Raw genomic sequence first — 17,281 nt, forward strand, 5'->3', positions numbered from 1 at the left:
GGTTTTGTAATAGATAAAAATGGTCTACGTGCATGTCCTAAGAAAACCGAGGCTATTTTAAACGCGCCTAAACCGGCAAATATTTTAGATGTTCAGCGTTTTTTGGGCATGGTAAATTATTACCGCGGTTTCGTACCTAACGCGTCAGGCATGCTGAGCCCTCTCCACGAATTATTGCGCAACGGGGCAAAATGGGAGTGGGGTTCCCGACAGCAAGAGGCTTTTGAAAGCGTAAAAAAAGAACTGTGTTTAGATCGGGTACTGGGTCATTTCGACCCCGCGGCACAGCTGGTGTTATCAGTAGATGCTGGGCCTGGCCTTGGTGCGGTTCTGAGTCAACGTGACCCACAAACGGGAGCGGAACGGCCGCTTGCTTTTGCCTCGCGATCGTTAACCCCTAGTGAGCGAAATTACAGCCAAATTCAGAAGGAAGCTACTGCCTTAATATTTGGAGTAAAACGTTTTCATCAGTATTTATATGGTAGACAGGAACCATTTATCTTAAAAACGGATCATCGACCATTATTATCCATTTTTGGTAAAAAGGTTGGAATATCCGTAATGGCGGCGTCTCGACTTCAGCGTTACGCGATTATACTGTCGGCCTATAACTATGACGTCCAATACATAAGTGGCTCGAATGTTTGTTTATGAAAGGCGGTACGTCTACACGATCTCTAATACTCGAGTTGAAAGAATTGTTTTCAAGGTTTGGCGTGCCACATGTTATTGTATCAGATAACGATGTTAAAATTAAGTCAACAGAATTTGAGCATTTTTGTGTGATGAATGGCATTAGATATGTAACATCACCTATTTATCATCCTGAAAGCAACGGACAAGCCGAAAATTCTGTAAGAATATGTAAAAAGATGTTAAAATGTATATTATCTACCGGCAATTCCCATACAGATGTACATAATAAGTTATTAGGATATTTATTTGAATATCGAAATACATCGCATTGTTCTACTGGCGTATCGCCAGCGCAAATCATGTTTGGCCGTAGTTTGAGGTCGCGTTTGGATCTGGTCTTACCTCAACGTAAAAATGATTTTGGTTTAAAAAACCACAATGAAGAGCTGCCTTGTAGACAATTTAAAGTGGGGGATAAAGTATGGTTAAGATGGTTTACAGCAAGAAAACAATTTTGGACTTTAGGTTTTATACAAAATATAATTGGTAACCGGATGTTTGAATTATATGTTAACGATTACAATGTTTTGTGCAAACGGCACATTGATCAGATTATAAGGTATACGGGGACCACAAAATGTGACAGTGATGTAAGAAAAGGTGAGGACGATGACAAGTACACGTGGTTCACTCCACCACCGCCCTCGGCATCGCCGCCATCTTCGCCCCCATTACCAAGTGACGAATTAAGTAATTCGCCTCCTTCTCCAACGACTGTGACTCAGCGGTCGGATCCCGTTTCCGACGAAATAGGAAGTGAGGAGTGTAACACAGAGTTACCGGTGGAAAAGGAGGCAGAGCAAAGTTCAACGGACACAGGTTCGAATGTGGAACCTGCATCCTCATCCGTCGCGGATAGCGCCCCCGCGCCGCCGCTACGGATTGGCCCGACCTTGAGGCCTAGAACTAAGAAAATAGACTATACATTGTAAAAAAAAAAAAAGAGTAGTAAGTAAGTGTTAGTTTTAATTCTTTGTGTTTTCTTATTGTTATCAGGTTTCAAAATTAAAGGGGAAGGAGTGACGTGTATGCGCCCGCGCCGCCCCCCACTTCAGTAATAAACTAGCTTCGCTATATACCGGTCGTTGGTCATTTCGCACCCCAAGTACTTCCCACGTAGTCAACTAGGAACCCTTATAGTTTCGCCATGTCCGTCTGTCTGTCTGTCTGTCTGTCTGTCTGTCTGTCCGAGGCTTTGCTCCGTGGTCGTTAGTGCTGGAAAGCTGAAATTTGGCACGGATATATAAATCAATAAAGCCGACAAAGTCGTACAATAAAATCTAAAAAAATATTTTTTTTAGGGTACCTCCCCTACACGTAAAGTGGGGGTGAATTTTTTTTTTCGCTTCAACCCGTGGGGTATCGTTGGAAAGGTCTTTCAAAACTAATAGGGGTTTTCAAGAAACATTTTTTGATAAAGTGAATATATTCGGAGATAATCGCTCCGAAAGAAAAAAAAATGTGTCCCCCCCCCCCTCTAACTTTGAACCATAGGTCCAAAAATATGAAAAAAATCGTGGAAGGAGAGCTTAAGAAAGACATTAAATGAAAACTATAGTGGACATGATCAGTTTAGCTGTTTTTGAGTTATCGCAAAAAGTTTTCCCTTCATAGTAAAAAGACTTGCTTTCATTAGGTACTGATTATGCAAATTTGCCTATTTGTTTAACTCGGGTGAAAGGTACCGTTTCATCCCTTGGTTAACAATTTACTATACTTTAAGCTCCAGTTTAGCTTATTGTGACGGAAGAGTAACTAAGGAACCCTACACTGAGCGTGGCCCGACATGCTCTTGGCCGGTTTTATTTATTTTCCATCTACTTAAGTATAAGGGTGGTTTCAGATGAGCGTTTTATAAGCTCGCTTTTAGAAGCGCGCGTAGGAGCATATACGCTCGCGTGCCATTCGTACAAACGTTGTCAGGTCGTGCGGGCTGACACGAACCGTTTCGAGCGCACAGGCCGGTGTAAGCTCGTATACGAATTACGAACGTCCGGAGTTTTGAAGCGCGCGTTTCAGCAAACGACCGTATACGCGCGTAAAAATACGCTGGTCTGAAACCGCTCTAATGCTCGTCGTCATCCACTCAAGTGAAAGTTGTAAATAAACATTTAGAATTACTTTGAAAGCTACTTGAGTGCGGTGTTACGTTTGAACGCTATTAGCACGTCGGTATTTTGAGTAACTTTTAGATTATTACTTCATTTATATAATGTCTTTTTCTAAATACAATACAAAATGTTCTTTATTGCTCACCAATATGAAAAGGAACATGACATAAAACACTTTTTGCTTTAATTCTTGTATCATGTAAGTATGCCTATGATTTAATTTTTCGAGTAGCATTTTTAACAAAGTGTTCCTAAATAAAGATGGCAAATCTTCAATGAATTTATAAAAAATTCCGTCACTGAGTTTAGTTCAATGTATGTGTGTCTGATGCTCCGTGAGTCTCACGGCCGCAATCTGCAGGCTTCGATGCACCTGCCTCTACTCAGAACACTTCCCAACCGCTACGCTACTGAACTAGGCCGCGTAGCCAACTTTACAATCGTTAACGTGCCGTAGCGTAGCGTAGTCATCTCTCTCTATCACTCTTCCATATTAGTGCGACTGTGACAGTTGCGTTTCGTTCGCCACGGAGCGTGAACGATATGCACGTTGGCTACGCGGGCAATTTACCTAATCTAGCACTTGGCTTCGAATGTCATCATCAACCTGAAGTGGATTTTAACAAACGTGTATCGTCACGCCTAACTTTCACTTCATTTCGCAAGCATTAACCAGTGTGAGCGATTTTCAAAGTCAATATCAAAACCATAAAAATAGATCTGAAACAGGGCTCCTTGGCTAATACCAAAACGGTGCACGGTGTCTCAGATCAGGGTGAGTATACAAGATGCCAATCGTTAACGCTCCATAGCGAACGAAACGCCACTGTCTCTGTCGCACTAATATGGAAAAGGGATATTAAATAAGCTGCCAGAGCGGCAGCTGGAACATGTTCCGTACCTACCAAAAATGTACAAGTGGAACACTTATGGTGTGACTTTCTTTCTTAATGGCCTACAAATGTATCGCCTTTCTGTTACAGTGCGACTCTGGACGTACCAGACCTGCGTGGAATACGGCTGGTACCAGACCACCACCAGCGGCCGCCAGCCTTTCCTCAACACGGTACCCTTGGAGTACTTCCATCAGATGTGCAAAGACTTCTTCTCTTCATAGTGAGTATATGCTTCTATAGTTAGGTACAGCGAGTACCAGACCACCACCAGCGACCGCCAGCCCTTCCTCAATATGGTTCCCCTGGAGGACTTCCATCAAATGTGCAAAGACTTCTTCTCTTCATAGTAAGGGCTCTTTCCCATTGAACATCTTTCAGTTGTCCCATTGAACAGTTTTCTACAGAATCCCATTTTGGATTTCCTAGGAGGATTTTATTAGTATACGTGCTAATATAGTAACGTTCACACGAGCATTCTCTTTGTAGGATACTGCACGCATACTACTAAAACGGGATCCAGCAGAACACCATTCCCACAAAAACGGGATGTTCAGTGGGAAAGAGTCCTGAAGTACTAGTTCAGTTTAAAGCTCAAAAGATTGGAGGTATTATAGTATAATAATACTTAAGACGGTGTAATGTGCGATATAATATTTTCAATTTTTACGATGTTTGTTTGATTAAAAACACACTAGAGTTCTGTCTTACCCCATATAATATCCGTAAGTGTCACCCGAAACCTCTTACCGTATTTTCGTAGAATAAAAATCAAGTTTAAACAAATTTTCCAATGTCATGTTCAGTAAAAGAAGCGTGCAGCTTTGATGATTATGAATAGAATAGAATAGAATAGAAATCTTTATTGCGAAACCATGGTACATAGTAGTTGTTATATTAGAGTGTGAAAACACATGGCACCCTGTTAGGGTATTGCAAATAATCTTACATCTAGGTATTCTAGTTTCTGAACGGTAGGACTAGTATATATCATGTAATGTCCTTAATTAAATATAAACAACATTGTCTAAACTTATTTCAACTAAGAATTAAATAGTCGTACCTAAATTAACATTTCAGTACACAAGGTGTTAATTAAGGATAAGTATATAATATGCAATATCATTAGTAGTTACAAAATAAAGTTATCTTCCATGAACTATTGGACGGAATAGTATGCCTTCTCCATTAAAAATAATTTTAAATTTGATATGAATGGCTTTAAATTTTCTATGTTTCTAATTTTGTTGGGCAGTTTGTTGTAAACCTGCATGGCCCTGAAATAAGGGCCTTTTTTATAGATGTCTAGCCCTCATCAATAACATAGCAGTCATCAGCCAATGCGCAACACGACTACTGTTCCCAACATAAATCAGAAAGGACTGCTGTGCTACTCCTATTTTAATATTAATTCATATTTACAGATGTTCATTTAATTTGCAATGTTAGTATGTATGTTTGTTCGGGTGAAACCTTGCAAGCTAATTAGACCCACTTCCTATTGTTCGATTGAGCTGAAAGTTCACATACATATGTAAGTCGGGTGACAATGCAATATTATGGTACCATCGAGTTGATCTGATGATGGTCACAGGAGGTGGCCATAGAAACTTTGTGATAAAACAACACAACCTAATTGTATTTTGCTTGATAAATAATATTTGCCTGTTGAAAAAACAGTAAAGTCAGCGATAAAAACTTTTATCAAAAATGATTTGATAAAATTTGATTTTGTCAAAAAACTTATTTCGAATTTCAATCTAATTCAGCTTTGATGAGGAACTCCTCGCCTCCGGCGTGTGGCGCACGAACGCCCTGTTCGCCGCGCGCCGCCTGCCGGACGGCGTCGTGAGCGTGGCCGGCGGCCTGGACCCCTGGGCGCCGATGGGGCCCAACGGGACCCATGCTACGGAGTTGGCGCCTGTTTACGTGGTGCCTACGGTTTCCCACTGCCGGGCTGTACAGTGAGTTCAGTCTTATCAATTTTACAGATAATATCCAGAGAGGAAAATGAGCTCCATCTTAGGCCCTGTCTTTACTTTCCATCAGGTGTGACTAGGGCCAATCGCCGATTAGTTTATAAAAAAGCGGCCAAGTGCGAGTCGGACTCGCGCATGAAGGGTTCCGTACCATTTAAGACGTATTAAAAAAAATCTACTTGCTAGATCTTGTTCAACATTTTACCATTTTGGACACACATTTTACCACTTTAGAAGTGTCTCTCGCGCAAACTATTCAGTTTAGAAAAAAATTATATTAGGAACCTAAATATCATTTTTTGGACCCGGGTATGTCCTTAAACTACGTCCAAAAGAGAGGTATGGGCAATGTGAATGTCATCTCGCCTTGTGTGGTAGGGCACAGCACAGCAGATGTCATTCCAGATCTAGAGCAGAGCCCAACTGGGGAAGTACTCCACCTTACAGAAAACCGCAGCCAAATAACACTTGACCCTACTCATAGTGTTGTGTTCCTGCCGGTGAGTAAGGTTGCCAGAGCTCAACGATGGGGGGGGGGTTAGGGTCGGCAACGCGCATGTAACTTCTCTGGAGTTGCAGGTGTACATAGGCTACGGAGACTGCTTACCATCAGGCAGGCCGTATGCTTGTTTGCCACCGACGTAGTATAAAAAAAAAAAAAAAAAAATTTTTGAAGACCTATCCATAGATACCCCACACGGATGGGTTTGATATATTTTTTTTTAATTTTATGACGTATTAAAAAAAACTACTCACTAGATCTCGTTCAAACCAATTTTCCGTGGAAGTTTGCATCACAATGTATATCATATATTTTTTTTAGTTTTTTTATTCTGTTATTTTAGAAGTTACGGGGAGGGGGACACACATTTTACCACTTTGGAAGTGTCTCTCGCGCAAACTATTCATTTTAGAAAAAATGATATTAGAAACCTCAATATCATTTTTGAAGACCTATCCATAGATACCCCACACGTATGGGTTTGATGAAAAAAGATTTTTTGAGTTTCAGATCTAAGTATGGGGAACCCCCAAAATTTATTGTTTTTTTTTTCTATTTTTGCGTGAACATCTTAATGCGGTTCATAGAATACATCCACTTACTAAGTTTGAACAGTATAGCTCTTATAGTTTCGGAAAAAAGTGGCTGTGATATAATCGGACAGACAGACGGATATGACGAATCTATAAGGGTTTCGTTTTTTGCCATTTGGCTACGGAACCCTAAACATAGGGACTACGTTTGTATGAAGAAGTGGTTGACCCATTTCCTCCCCGCCTCATGGCGGCGGTCACGTGGGGCGGGGGCAAATTGGAAAACGCCATAAATACTCATGTACGTGTTCGAACTATACACGTATGTTGTCATTTGTAAACAAATGATCGTTCTTTCTCTTTTCAGATCAACCGCATCAAGTGAGACGGAAGAGCTCGCCCGCGCCAAGCGAGCTGTACTGAGTTATATGCAATACTACATGACCGGGGAACGGTCCGCTGCTAACACGACATTACCTGGTATCGTCAGCTTACTGGTCGTAGTAGCTAGCTTCTTACTTCAATAGTTTCTCTATTATGCGATTATCTTCCGTGTGTGACCGAGACACCGCTATGCAAGTGTATAACGATATCCCATTCGCACATCGAAGCGGCGTGCGGATCCACATCCAATGTAAAGACCGCCTTAGTAGAGATCGAATGTCAAATTTTTTTTTGTAACCACTGCCATCTTTCGACACATGGCAAAACCTTGGCAGTGAATGTGTGAAGTGCCTAAGTCATTGACATCACAACAGCTAATGTAGCGTACATAATATGTACGTTATGTATATTATGTGTGTGTGTATACACATATTATTAATCAGTCGACTTTTAACCCAAATACCTACCTAGTTTGAAAATAAATATAGTTATTGACATATCTGTTTCTGTTAATTAATTTAACTTATAAATGAAAATAAACTAAGCTTAAATTATTTATGTTCTCGTTTTATTATAATATATATAAATTATTTATGGTTTTTTTTATGGTAGAGGAGGCAAACGAGCAGACGGATCACCTGATGGTAAGTGATTACCATCAGGTGATTCGTATATATATCACAAAAACGTTTCTGATGCTGATTTTCATATAAAAGTGTATTATAATATTAAAAGTAAATAAATTTTATAGGGACATTCTTACACAAATTGACTAAGTCCCACGGTAAGCCAAGAAGACTTGTGTTATGGGTACTCAAACAACGATATATATAATATACAAATACTTAAATACATAGAAAACATCCACGACTCAGGAACAAATATCAGTGCTCATCACACAAATAAATGCCCTTAACGAGATTCGAACCCAGGACCATCGGCTACTAGTCCAGACCGGTCATCAAAATAATAACTAAACAATGATGTTCAATTTCTAAGTGCAACTTAAAAGGTGCTTAAATAAAACTCACAAATACATTTTGTATGTAACGGTATTTATTTATACCACTAACTATGTATTACAATATATATCTCGGATGGGAAGCTGAAGCGACTCGCCTGACGGCGGCCATCTTGGAAATGCAAACGTGGCCGGTTATTTTATTTTTATCCATTTCATTAGTTAATTACCTACTATAATGATTCGAATGCAAGTACAATTCCAATTAATTCTCAAATCCTAAAAGCTCTGTATATAACATACAAACATAGAAATATTCGGAAAAATGGAGGGGATTGGTAATGCCTAGCTTACGTACGTATAAAATATATATTTTCGTATATTAAGTGTATACATTTATAAAATCGCTTGCTATATGGAATTTCATACTTAATATACAGATGATCTTATATACACCGTGGGCCAATTAAACCCAACAGATTTTAACCACACATTCCTGAGGTCATAAGGAGCAAAAAATGTTATATGAGTTTTGGCCAAATTCGCCAAAAAAAATTTTTTTTGCCGAAAAAAAACCTTTCTTTTGCGTTTTCTGCACACGACACGTTATTTATTTTTACACCTTGGTGAAAAAAAAACATTACAACGAATAAGTAAAGTTTTTTTTTTATTTACAGACGAAAATTGCGAGTTTACTTTAAAACTTTAATATCTGTCAGTAGGTATGTCAGGATGGATTGCGTGAGAGATGACATGAAACGAACGCGAGTGAATGATGAGATGACGGGTGACAGAAACATATGGAAGAAAAAGACATGCTGCGCCGACCCCAAATGAATGGGATAAGGGCAAGCGAATGATGAGTAGGTACGTCTAAACCAAGTCACATAGTGGCAGCGTCACAGCTAAAAAGGCGTTTTTGACTAAGTTAAAAAAGAAACAAATTTTCACAGAAATTGTCATTATCTCTAAAACAAGACCGATTTCAGAAAACATTGTATGACATTTTAGTCTCTAAATGCGGTCAAGAATACACCTTTGAAATCTGTCGGGTTTAATTGGCCCACGGTGTATATGGTATGCTGATACAGGGTGACTTGTCGTCAATTCATGTTTCATAAAAGGTGTTCATAAAGTAACCCTGCAAATAAATATCACACTCAGAGGCAATGCCTAGAATGTTTTTAAACTTGCTTCACTACTAAATATGGCATATACAAGGTACTGGGTTTTAGGGCACTTTTGTTTATCTACTGCGACATACATAACAGTCAAAAATTTCATAATTTGTGCATTTACAAATATCTAATCATAATTTAATGATCCAATATAATATTGTCGAGTAATACTTCCGAATACGAACAGCAAAATACACTGAATATAGTTTTTTTGATTATTTTTTTACAAAATTTAGATTACATAAAACATATAGTCGCTCTAAAGGTATATTTACATGAACTAACTTAATTAGAACATTCTGGAAAATTATTATAGAGAAACGCACATATGCGGCAGATCACATAATGTATGGAATCATAAAAATAAAACTTTCTTTTTTTAATACTACATTAATTTCGTACTTACAAGAGTAATGCTAAGAAATTATTACAAAATATACAAAGGCTCGACTCGGATCGGATCGGATCGATGAAAACAATTACAAAAATAGATCAAAAAGTTAACGGAACAAGTATTAACGAAATATTAAAATTTTACATTTAAGACAATAATCAAAAGTCATTTCGAGCGTTTCGCTAAAACTATCATACTTACAATATTATTGATTACATATATGATATTTTAATTGATATTGATCTTACACAAACATCTTATTTACGGGTAAATTTCATTATTCTGTAAGTGTTATTTGACAAAATTCCATTACAATTCAATAACCTTAATCAATAACATTGTTAATACGAAAGTTACTAAACAAACCATTGAAATGCTTATCAATGGTACAACGCATTTAAGAAAGCCGCTCCCGTCATAGATATTGTATGAAAAACGCGGCGTAGCTTTAGATCGCTATTTTGATAGATATCAGTATATGAAAACCGCCCATTTCGAAGTAGTTTTCATAAAGTTTGTATGTAGAATGCGACCTTGTCAGTTGACGCTGTTGCCTTGTTGGTCGCGTCCTCAAGTGTCCGTGGTCCAGCCAGATTGTTCGCAAGTTACTGCCTGCGCCATCACCCGCCGTTGCTCGGTTGGTCCTGCAAAAGAAATAAAAGTTACATTTGTATAACAATTAAACAGTTTCACAAACTATTCACATCTGTCCTCACCTAATCTCTAAAGCCTAATGAGAATTTCGAATATACACGAGTTCAGGTTTTAAAAGTGAACATAACTGAAATAAGCAGTTCCGCTCTCATACTCAATAAGTGCGGGAGCGCAGTGTGTGGTGACCGCGAATCTCATGTTTCATCTTGTGAAAACAACACAACAACAACAACTGGTGAAATAAGCAGTTCCGCTCTCATACTCAATAAGTGCGGGAGCGCAGTGTGTGGTGACCGCGAATCTCATGTTTCATCTTGTGAAAACAACACAACAACAACAACTGGTGAAATAAGCAGTTCCGCTCTCATACTCAATAAGTGCGGGAGCGCAGTGTGTGGTGACCGCGAATCTTATGTTTCATCTTGTGAAAACAACACAACAACAACAACAACTGGTGAAATAAGCAGTTGCGCTCTCTTACTCAATTAGTGCGGGAGCGCACTTGTTGTGTGGGGACCGCGAATCTTATGTGTCATCTTGTTGTTGTTGTGTTGTTGTTTGTGGTGAAATAAGCTGTTGCACCCTCATACTCAATTAGTGCGGGAGCGCAGTGTGTGGTGACCGCAAATCCTATGTTTCATCTTGTTGTTGTTGTGTTGTTGTTTGTGGTGAAATAAGCAGTTACGCTCTCATACTCAATAAGTGCGGGAGCGCAGTTGTTGTGTGGGGACAGCGAATCTTATGTGTCATCTTGTTGTTGTTGTGTTGTTGTTCGTGGTGAAATAAGCAGTTGCGCTCTCTTACTCAATTAGTGCGGGAGCGCACTTGTTGTGTGGGGACCGCGAATCTTATGTGTCATCTTGTTGTTGTTGTGTTGTTGTTTGTGGTGAAATAAGCTGTTGCACCCTCATACTCAATTAGTGCGGGAGCGCAGTGTGTGGTAACCGCAAATCCTATGTTTCATCTTGTTGTTGTTGTGTTGTTGTTTGTGGTGAAATAAGCAGTTACGCTCTCATACTCAATAAGTGCGGGAGCGCAGTTGTTGTGTGGGGACAGCGAATCTTATGTGTCATCTTGTTGTTGTTGTGTTGTTGTTCGTGGTGAAATAAGCAGTTGCGCTCTCTTACTCAATTAGTGCGGGAGCGCACTTGTTGTGTGGGGACCGCGAATCTTATGTGTCATCTTGTTGTTGTTGTGTTGTTGTTTGTGGTGAAATAAGCTGTTGCACCCTCATACTCAATTAGTGCGGGAGCGCAGTGTGTGGTGACCGCAAATCCTATGTTTCATCTTGTTGTTGTTGTGTTGTTGTTTGTGGTGAAATAAGCAGTTACGCTCTCATACTCAATTAGTGCGGGAGCGCAGTTGTTGTGTGGGGACAGCGAATCTTATGTGTCATCTTGTTGTTGTTGTGTTGTTGTTTGTGGTGAAATAAGCTGTTGCACCCTCATACTCAATTAGTGCGGGAGCGCAGTGTGTGGTGACCGCAAATCCTATATTTCATCTTGTTGTTGTTGTGTTGTTGTTTGTGGTGAAATAAGCAGTTACACTCTCATACTCGGTTAGTGCGGAAGCGCAGTGTTTGGTGACTGCGAATCTTATGTTTTATCTTGTTGTTGTTGTGTTGTATGTTTTTTTGTTTTTGTTTGTGGTGATATTTCTTAGGAGCGTCTACAAAGTTTACTACATACCTGTAGCGATTGGTCCAGGTTGTTGGCGGGGTAGGAGATCTCTTCGGTCAGCTGGTAATCTATAAGTATAATGGTTTTTAAGATTAACATTTATAGTAAGAAGTATTTAAAATTCATTTTTTTTTTTGCAACTAGATATTAAGTATTTTTTCAAAAGTTAATATAGGGACATAAAAAATGCATATGGGCGTTTATAAATACAACAGTCACTCCAGTGAAGGAATGTTGTCAAAGGAGGAACAGTGACCGGCTAGTAGCTTAGAAAAAGTTCTTGTCCATACCTATATGTATCTATTATATTTATGTTTTATTTATAAAATTTATATGGCTTCTAAATTTACACGAATCTTTTTTGGTTGAATAACTGTCCAAAGAAACCACGACGCAATGTCTACAGGAAGTTAGAACTCTTTGTTACTTGTAGAATAGTCCTTTCCACGGATCGCCATTTTTACAGCAGAAAAGTGTGGGAAATCAAAAACATTGCAATTTCAATCAGGATGAGGATTTCGAGGCGGAGTGGCACACTAGTGTACTCACGTGGAGCATGCCTCAGCGCGTCGTTGGCGTCTCTGAGCGCCGGCAGCTCCCGCCGCAGCTCCCTCCGCGCCGCCTCCAGCGCCGGCAGGGCTCCCAGCAGCCGCCCCAGCGTGCGCTGCAGCCCCCCGTGCAGCGGCAGCAGCGAGGCGGAGTGTCACACTAGTGTACTCACGTGGAGCATGCCTCAGCGCGTCGTTGGCGTCTCTGAGCGCCGGCAGCTCCCGCCGCAGCTCCCTCCGCGCCGCCTCCAGCGCCGGCAGGGCTCCCAGCAGCCGCCCCAGCGTGCGCTGCAGCCCCCCGTGCAGCGGCAGCAGCGAGGCGGAGTGTCACACTAGTGTACTCACGTGGAGCATGCCTCAGCGCGTCGTTGGCGTCTCTGAGCGCCGGCAGCTCCCGCCGCAGCTCCCTCCGCGCCGCCTCCAGCGCCGGCAGGGCTCCCAGCAGCCGCCCCAGCGTGCGCTGCAGCCCCCCGTGCAGCGGCAGCAGCGAGGCGGAGTGTCACACTAGTGTACTCACGTGGAGCATGCCTCAGCGCGTCGTTGGCGTCTCTGAGCGCCGGCAGCTCCCGCCGCAGCTCCCTCCGCGCCGCCTCCAGCGCCGGCAGGGCTCCCAGCAGCCGCCCCAGCGTGCGCTGCAGCCCCCCGTGCAGCGGCAGCAGCGAGGCGGAGTGTCACACTAGTGTACTCACGTGGAGCATGCCTCAGCGCGTCGTTGGCGTCTCTGAGCGCCGGCAGCTCCCGCCGCAGCTCCCTCCGCGCCGCCTCCAGCGCCGGCAGGGCTCCCAGCAGCCGCCCCAGCGTGCGCTGCAGCCCCCCGTGCAGCGGCAGCAGCGAGGCGGAGTGTCACACTAGTGTACTCACGTGGAGCATGCCTCAGCGCGTCGTTGGCGTCTCTGAGCGCCGGCAGCTCCCGCCGCAGCTCCCTCCGCGCCGCCTCCAGCGCCGGCAGGGCTCCCAGCAGCCGCCCCAGCGTGCGCTGCAGCCCCCCGTGCAGCGGCAGCAGCGAGGCGGAGTGTCACACTAGTGTACTCACGTGGAGCATGCCTCAGCGCGTCGTTGGCGTCTCTGAGCGCCGGCAGCTCCCGCCGCAGCTCCCTCCGCGCCGCCTCCAGCGCCGGCAGGGCTCCCAGCAGCCGCCCCAGCGTGCGCTGCAGCCCCCCGTGCAGCGGCAGCAGCGAGGCGGAGTGTCACACTAGTGTACTCACGTGGAGCATGCCTCAGCGCGTCGTTGGCGTCTCTGAGCGCCGGCAGCTCCCGCCGCAGCTCCCTCCGCGCCGCCTCCAGCGCCGGTAGGGCTCCCAGCAGCCGCCCCAGCGTGCGCTGCAGCCCCCCGTGCAGCGGCAGCAGCGAGGCGGAGTGTCACACTAGTGTACTCACGTGGAGCATGCCTCAGCGCGTCGTTGGCGTCTCTGAGCGCCGGCAGCTCCCGCCGCAGCTCCCTCCGCGCCGCCTCCAGCGCCGGCAGGGCTCCCAGCAGCCGCCCCAGCGTGCGCTGCAGCCCCCCGTGCAGCGGCAGCAGCGAGGCGGAGTGTCACACTAGTGTACTCACGTGGAGCATGCCTCAGCGCGTCGTTGGCGTCTCTGAGCGCCGGCAGCTCCCGCCGCAGCTCCCTCCGCGCCGCCTCCAGCGCCGGCAGGGCTCCCAGCAGCCGCCCCAGCGTGCGCTGCAGCCCCCCGTGCAGCGGCAGCAGCGAGGCGGAGTGTCACACTAGTGTACTCACGTGGAGCATGCCTCAGCGCGTCGTTGGCGTCTCTGAGCGCCGGCAGCTCCCGCCGCAGCTCCCTCCGCGCCGCCTCCAGCGCCGGCAGGGCTCCCAGCAGCCGCCCCAGCGTGCGCTGCAGCCCCCCGTGCAGCGGCAGCAGCGAGGCGGAGTGTCACACTAGTGTACTCACGTGGAGCATGCCTCAGCGCGTCGTTGGCGTCTCTGAGCGCCGGCAGCTCCCGCCGCAGCTCCCTCCGCGCCGCCTCCAGCGCCGGCAGGGCTCCCAGCAGCCGCCCCAGCGTGCGCTGCAGCCCCCCGTGCAGCGGCAGCAGCGAGGCGGAGTGGCACACTAGTGTACTCACGTGGAGCATGCCTCAGCGCGTCGTTGGCGTCTCTGAGCGCCGGCAGCTCCCGCCGCAGCTCCCTCCGCGCCGCCTCCAGCGCCGGCAGGGCTCCCAGCAGCCGCCCCAGCGTGCGCTGCAGCCCCCCGTGCAGCGGCAGCAGCGAGGCGGAGTGTCACACTAGTGTACTCACGTGGAGCATGCCTCAGCGCGTCGTTGGCGTCTCTGAGCGCCGGCAGCTCCCGCCGCAGCTCCCTCCGCGCCGCCTCCAGCGCCGGCAGGGCTCCCAGCAGCCGCCCCAGCGTGCGCTGCAGCCCCCCGTGCAGCGGCAGCAGCGAGGCGGAGTGTCACACTAGTGTACTCACGTGGAGCATGCCTCAGCGCGTCGTTGGCGTCTCTGAGCGCCGGCAGCTCCCGCCGCAGCTCCCTCCGCGCCGCCTCCAGCGCCGGCAGGGCTCCCAGCAGCCGCCCCAGCGTGCGCTGCAGCCCCCCGTGCAGCGGCAGCAGCGAGGCGGAGTGTCACACTAGTGTACTCACGTGGAGCATGCCTCAGCGCGTCGTTGGCGTCTCTGAGCGCCGGCAGCTCCCGCCGCAGCTCCCTCCGCGCCGCCTCCAGCGCCGGCAGGGCTCCCAGCAGCCGCCCCAGCGTGCGCTGCAGCCCCCCGTGCAGCGGCAGCAGCGAGGCGGAGTGTCACACTAGTGTACTCACGTGGAGCATGCCTCAGCGCGTCGTTGGCGTCTCTGAGCGCCGGCAGCTCCCGCCGCAGCTCCCTCCGCGCCGCCTCCAGCGCCGGCAGGGCTCCCAGCAGCCGCCCCAGCGTGCGCTGCAGCCCCCCGTGCAGCGGCAGCAGCGAGGCGGAGTGTCACACTAGTGTACTCACGTGGAGCATGCCTCAGCGCGTCGTTGGCGTCTCTGAGCGCCGGCAGCTCCCGCCGCAGCTCCCTCCGCGCCGCCTCCAGCGCCGGCAGGGCTCCCAGCAGCCGCCCCAGCGTGCGCTGCAGCCCCCCGTGCAGCGGCAGCAGCGAGGCGGAGTGTCACACTAGTGTACTCACGTGGAGCATGCCTCAGCGCGTCGTTGGCGTCTCTGAGCGCCGGCAGCTCCCGCCGCAGCTCCCTCCGCGCCGCCTCCAGCGCCGGCAGGGCTCCCAGCAGCCGCCCCAGCGTGCGCTGCAGCCCCCCGTGCAGCGGCAGCAGCGCCGCCGCCAGGGACGCCGACGACGCGTTGCTCTCTGCAATCACACCAATATACCACTTACTCATTTGTCACTTCACATTATATCTTCGGATGACAACCAAAACTCACTACTACTATTTCACTGGCTCAGTGACCCAAACAGGATCTTGGCCTCTGACCCAAGAGAGCGCCACTCTGCCCTGTCCTGCGCCACTTCACGCCAGTTAGGGTTCCGAGGACGAACAAGTCTTTCAGGGCTTCGTCACTCCAGCGGTATCTGGGGCGCCCAGACGGACGTTTTCCACCCGGGTGCCCCACATACGCTCCTCTCACGGCACGATGCTCTCCCATCCTCTCCAGGTGACCGAGCCAGCGGAGTCGTGTGGCTTTGATCACGCCAATTATATTGGGCACCGGGAGCAGCTCCTCTAGCTCCCTATTCTTCCTACGCCTCGCCCACAACAACAAGATATTATTTAACAAAAACCTTATTAACGCACCTTGAATTTTAGCGGGCTTCATTTATTAACAAGTAGGAAATTCCTATAGATAAAATTATCGATCCTTTTTCTCGATACCAAAAATCGCTACAAGGTTTTATTTCACTAAGTTTTGACATGATTATAAGCCAGTTACCTAGTTCCATAATATTAAACATTCTGACCCACTGTTGGTACCTAAAGGTTACCTAAGTTGCCCATGGCATCTTCGGCGTTAGGCTCTTATGGTTCAAGATCATTGGACATATCAAACGAGGCTTCTTTCTCGAGTGACGAGACGGAATCATTGGGCACCGAATTGTTCAGTCGGGAGTCCAGCTGGCCTAGGGATCTAGGGATGATCTGAAGAATAGTTACCTAGGGCACCTTCGGCATTAAGTTCCTGCGGTTCAAGGTCACTGGGCATATCGAACGAGGCTTCTTTCTCGAGTGACGAGACGGAATCCAGCATGGGCATTGGGCACCGAATTGTTCAGTCGGGAGTCCAGCTGGCCTAGGGATCTAGGGTGGATCTAAAGAATAGAGTTACCTAGGGCACCTTCGGCATATCAAACGAGGCTTCTTTCTCGAGTGACAATATGATGTTCAGCATCTACATTAAGTCGATCAGTCGGGAGTCCAGATGGGGATCGCTGAGGTGATGGTGGATCTGAAGAGTTGACCTACCTAGAGAGTCTTCGGCGTTCGGTTCCTGTGGCTCAAGGTCACTGAGCATGTCGAACGAGGCTTCTTTCTCGAGTGACGAGATTGTATCCAGCATCGACATCGAGTCGTTCAGTCGGGAATCCAGCTGGCCTGGGGATCGGGGAGGTGATGGAGGTTCTGAACACACATAATTAGAAATTAATAATGACATTTACAACAAGGAGTTGTACAAATTAAAAGGCAATGAGAATTTGGCATTGGGATCAATGGAATAGTTGAAATGTTTCGATGTTTATTATTTAGTTACTTAATAACGATTTTGGAAAAAAGACAGGATATTTTCTATCTCAAATTGGATTTTCTGAAGAGGCAACATGGGAATTGAAATTCAGTGTAGAAGTACTT

The 17,281-nt window shown here is 46.4% G+C and overlaps 3 protein-coding genes across 4 annotated transcripts in view; 2 read left to right on the top strand and 1 right to left on the bottom strand.

Moving 5' to 3' along the window:
• The window catches only part of LOC133530852 (putative serine protease K12H4.7), a 66,576-nt gene extending 58,920 nt beyond the window's left edge, over positions 1-7,656 (top strand). The window contains exons 9-11 of the mRNA XM_061868909.1: positions 3,791-3,923; positions 5,470-5,664; positions 7,082-7,656. Coding sequence (XP_061724893.1) covers positions 3,791-3,923; positions 5,470-5,664; positions 7,082-7,241 — 488 coding nt within the window. The 3' untranslated portion in view covers positions 7,242-7,656. The remainder of the gene's footprint in view (positions 1-3,790; positions 3,924-5,469; positions 5,665-7,081) is intronic.
• A 5,208-nt stretch (positions 7,657-12,864) lies between these two features.
• On the top strand, positions 12,865-13,364 carry LOC133530861 (uncharacterized). The gene is made up of 2 exons (XM_061868916.1): positions 12,865-13,010; positions 13,046-13,364. The coding sequence occupies exons 1-2, from the start codon at positions 12,865-12,867 to the stop codon at positions 13,362-13,364; spliced, it is 465 nt and encodes a 154-aa protein (XP_061724900.1).
• Positions 13,365-15,430: 2,066 nt separating this feature from the next.
• Positions 15,431-17,281, bottom strand: part of LOC133530850 (rho guanine nucleotide exchange factor 11) — a 314,198-nt gene continuing 312,347 nt past the window's right edge. For both annotated transcript variants that reach the window (XM_061868906.1, XM_061868905.1), the window contains 2 exons: positions 16,898-17,053; positions 15,431-15,786 (listed from right to left, as the gene is read on the bottom strand). In XM_061868906.1, the coding sequence (XP_061724890.1) occupies positions 15,434-15,786; positions 16,898-17,053 (509 nt within the window). In that variant the 3' untranslated portion in view covers positions 15,431-15,433. The remainder of the gene's footprint in view (positions 15,787-16,897; positions 17,054-17,281) is intronic.

This window comes from Cydia pomonella, chromosome 24 (assembly GCF_033807575.1).
Source record: "Cydia pomonella isolate Wapato2018A chromosome 24, ilCydPomo1, whole genome shotgun sequence".
In the NCBI taxonomy this organism is placed as follows: domain Eukaryota; kingdom Metazoa; phylum Arthropoda; class Insecta; order Lepidoptera; family Tortricidae; genus Cydia; species Cydia pomonella.

Excerpts from the sequence above, each read along its gene's own strand:
- LOC133530861 (XM_061868916.1), top strand. The coding sequence starts at position 12,865 with ATGCCTCAGCGCGTCGTTGGCGTCTCTGAGCGCCGGCAGCTCCCGCCG. Across the intron at positions 13,011-13,045 it reads CGGCAGCAGCGAGGCGGAGT|CGCGTCGTTGGCGTCTCTGA; the intron begins GTCACACTAGTG and ends AGCATGCCTCAG.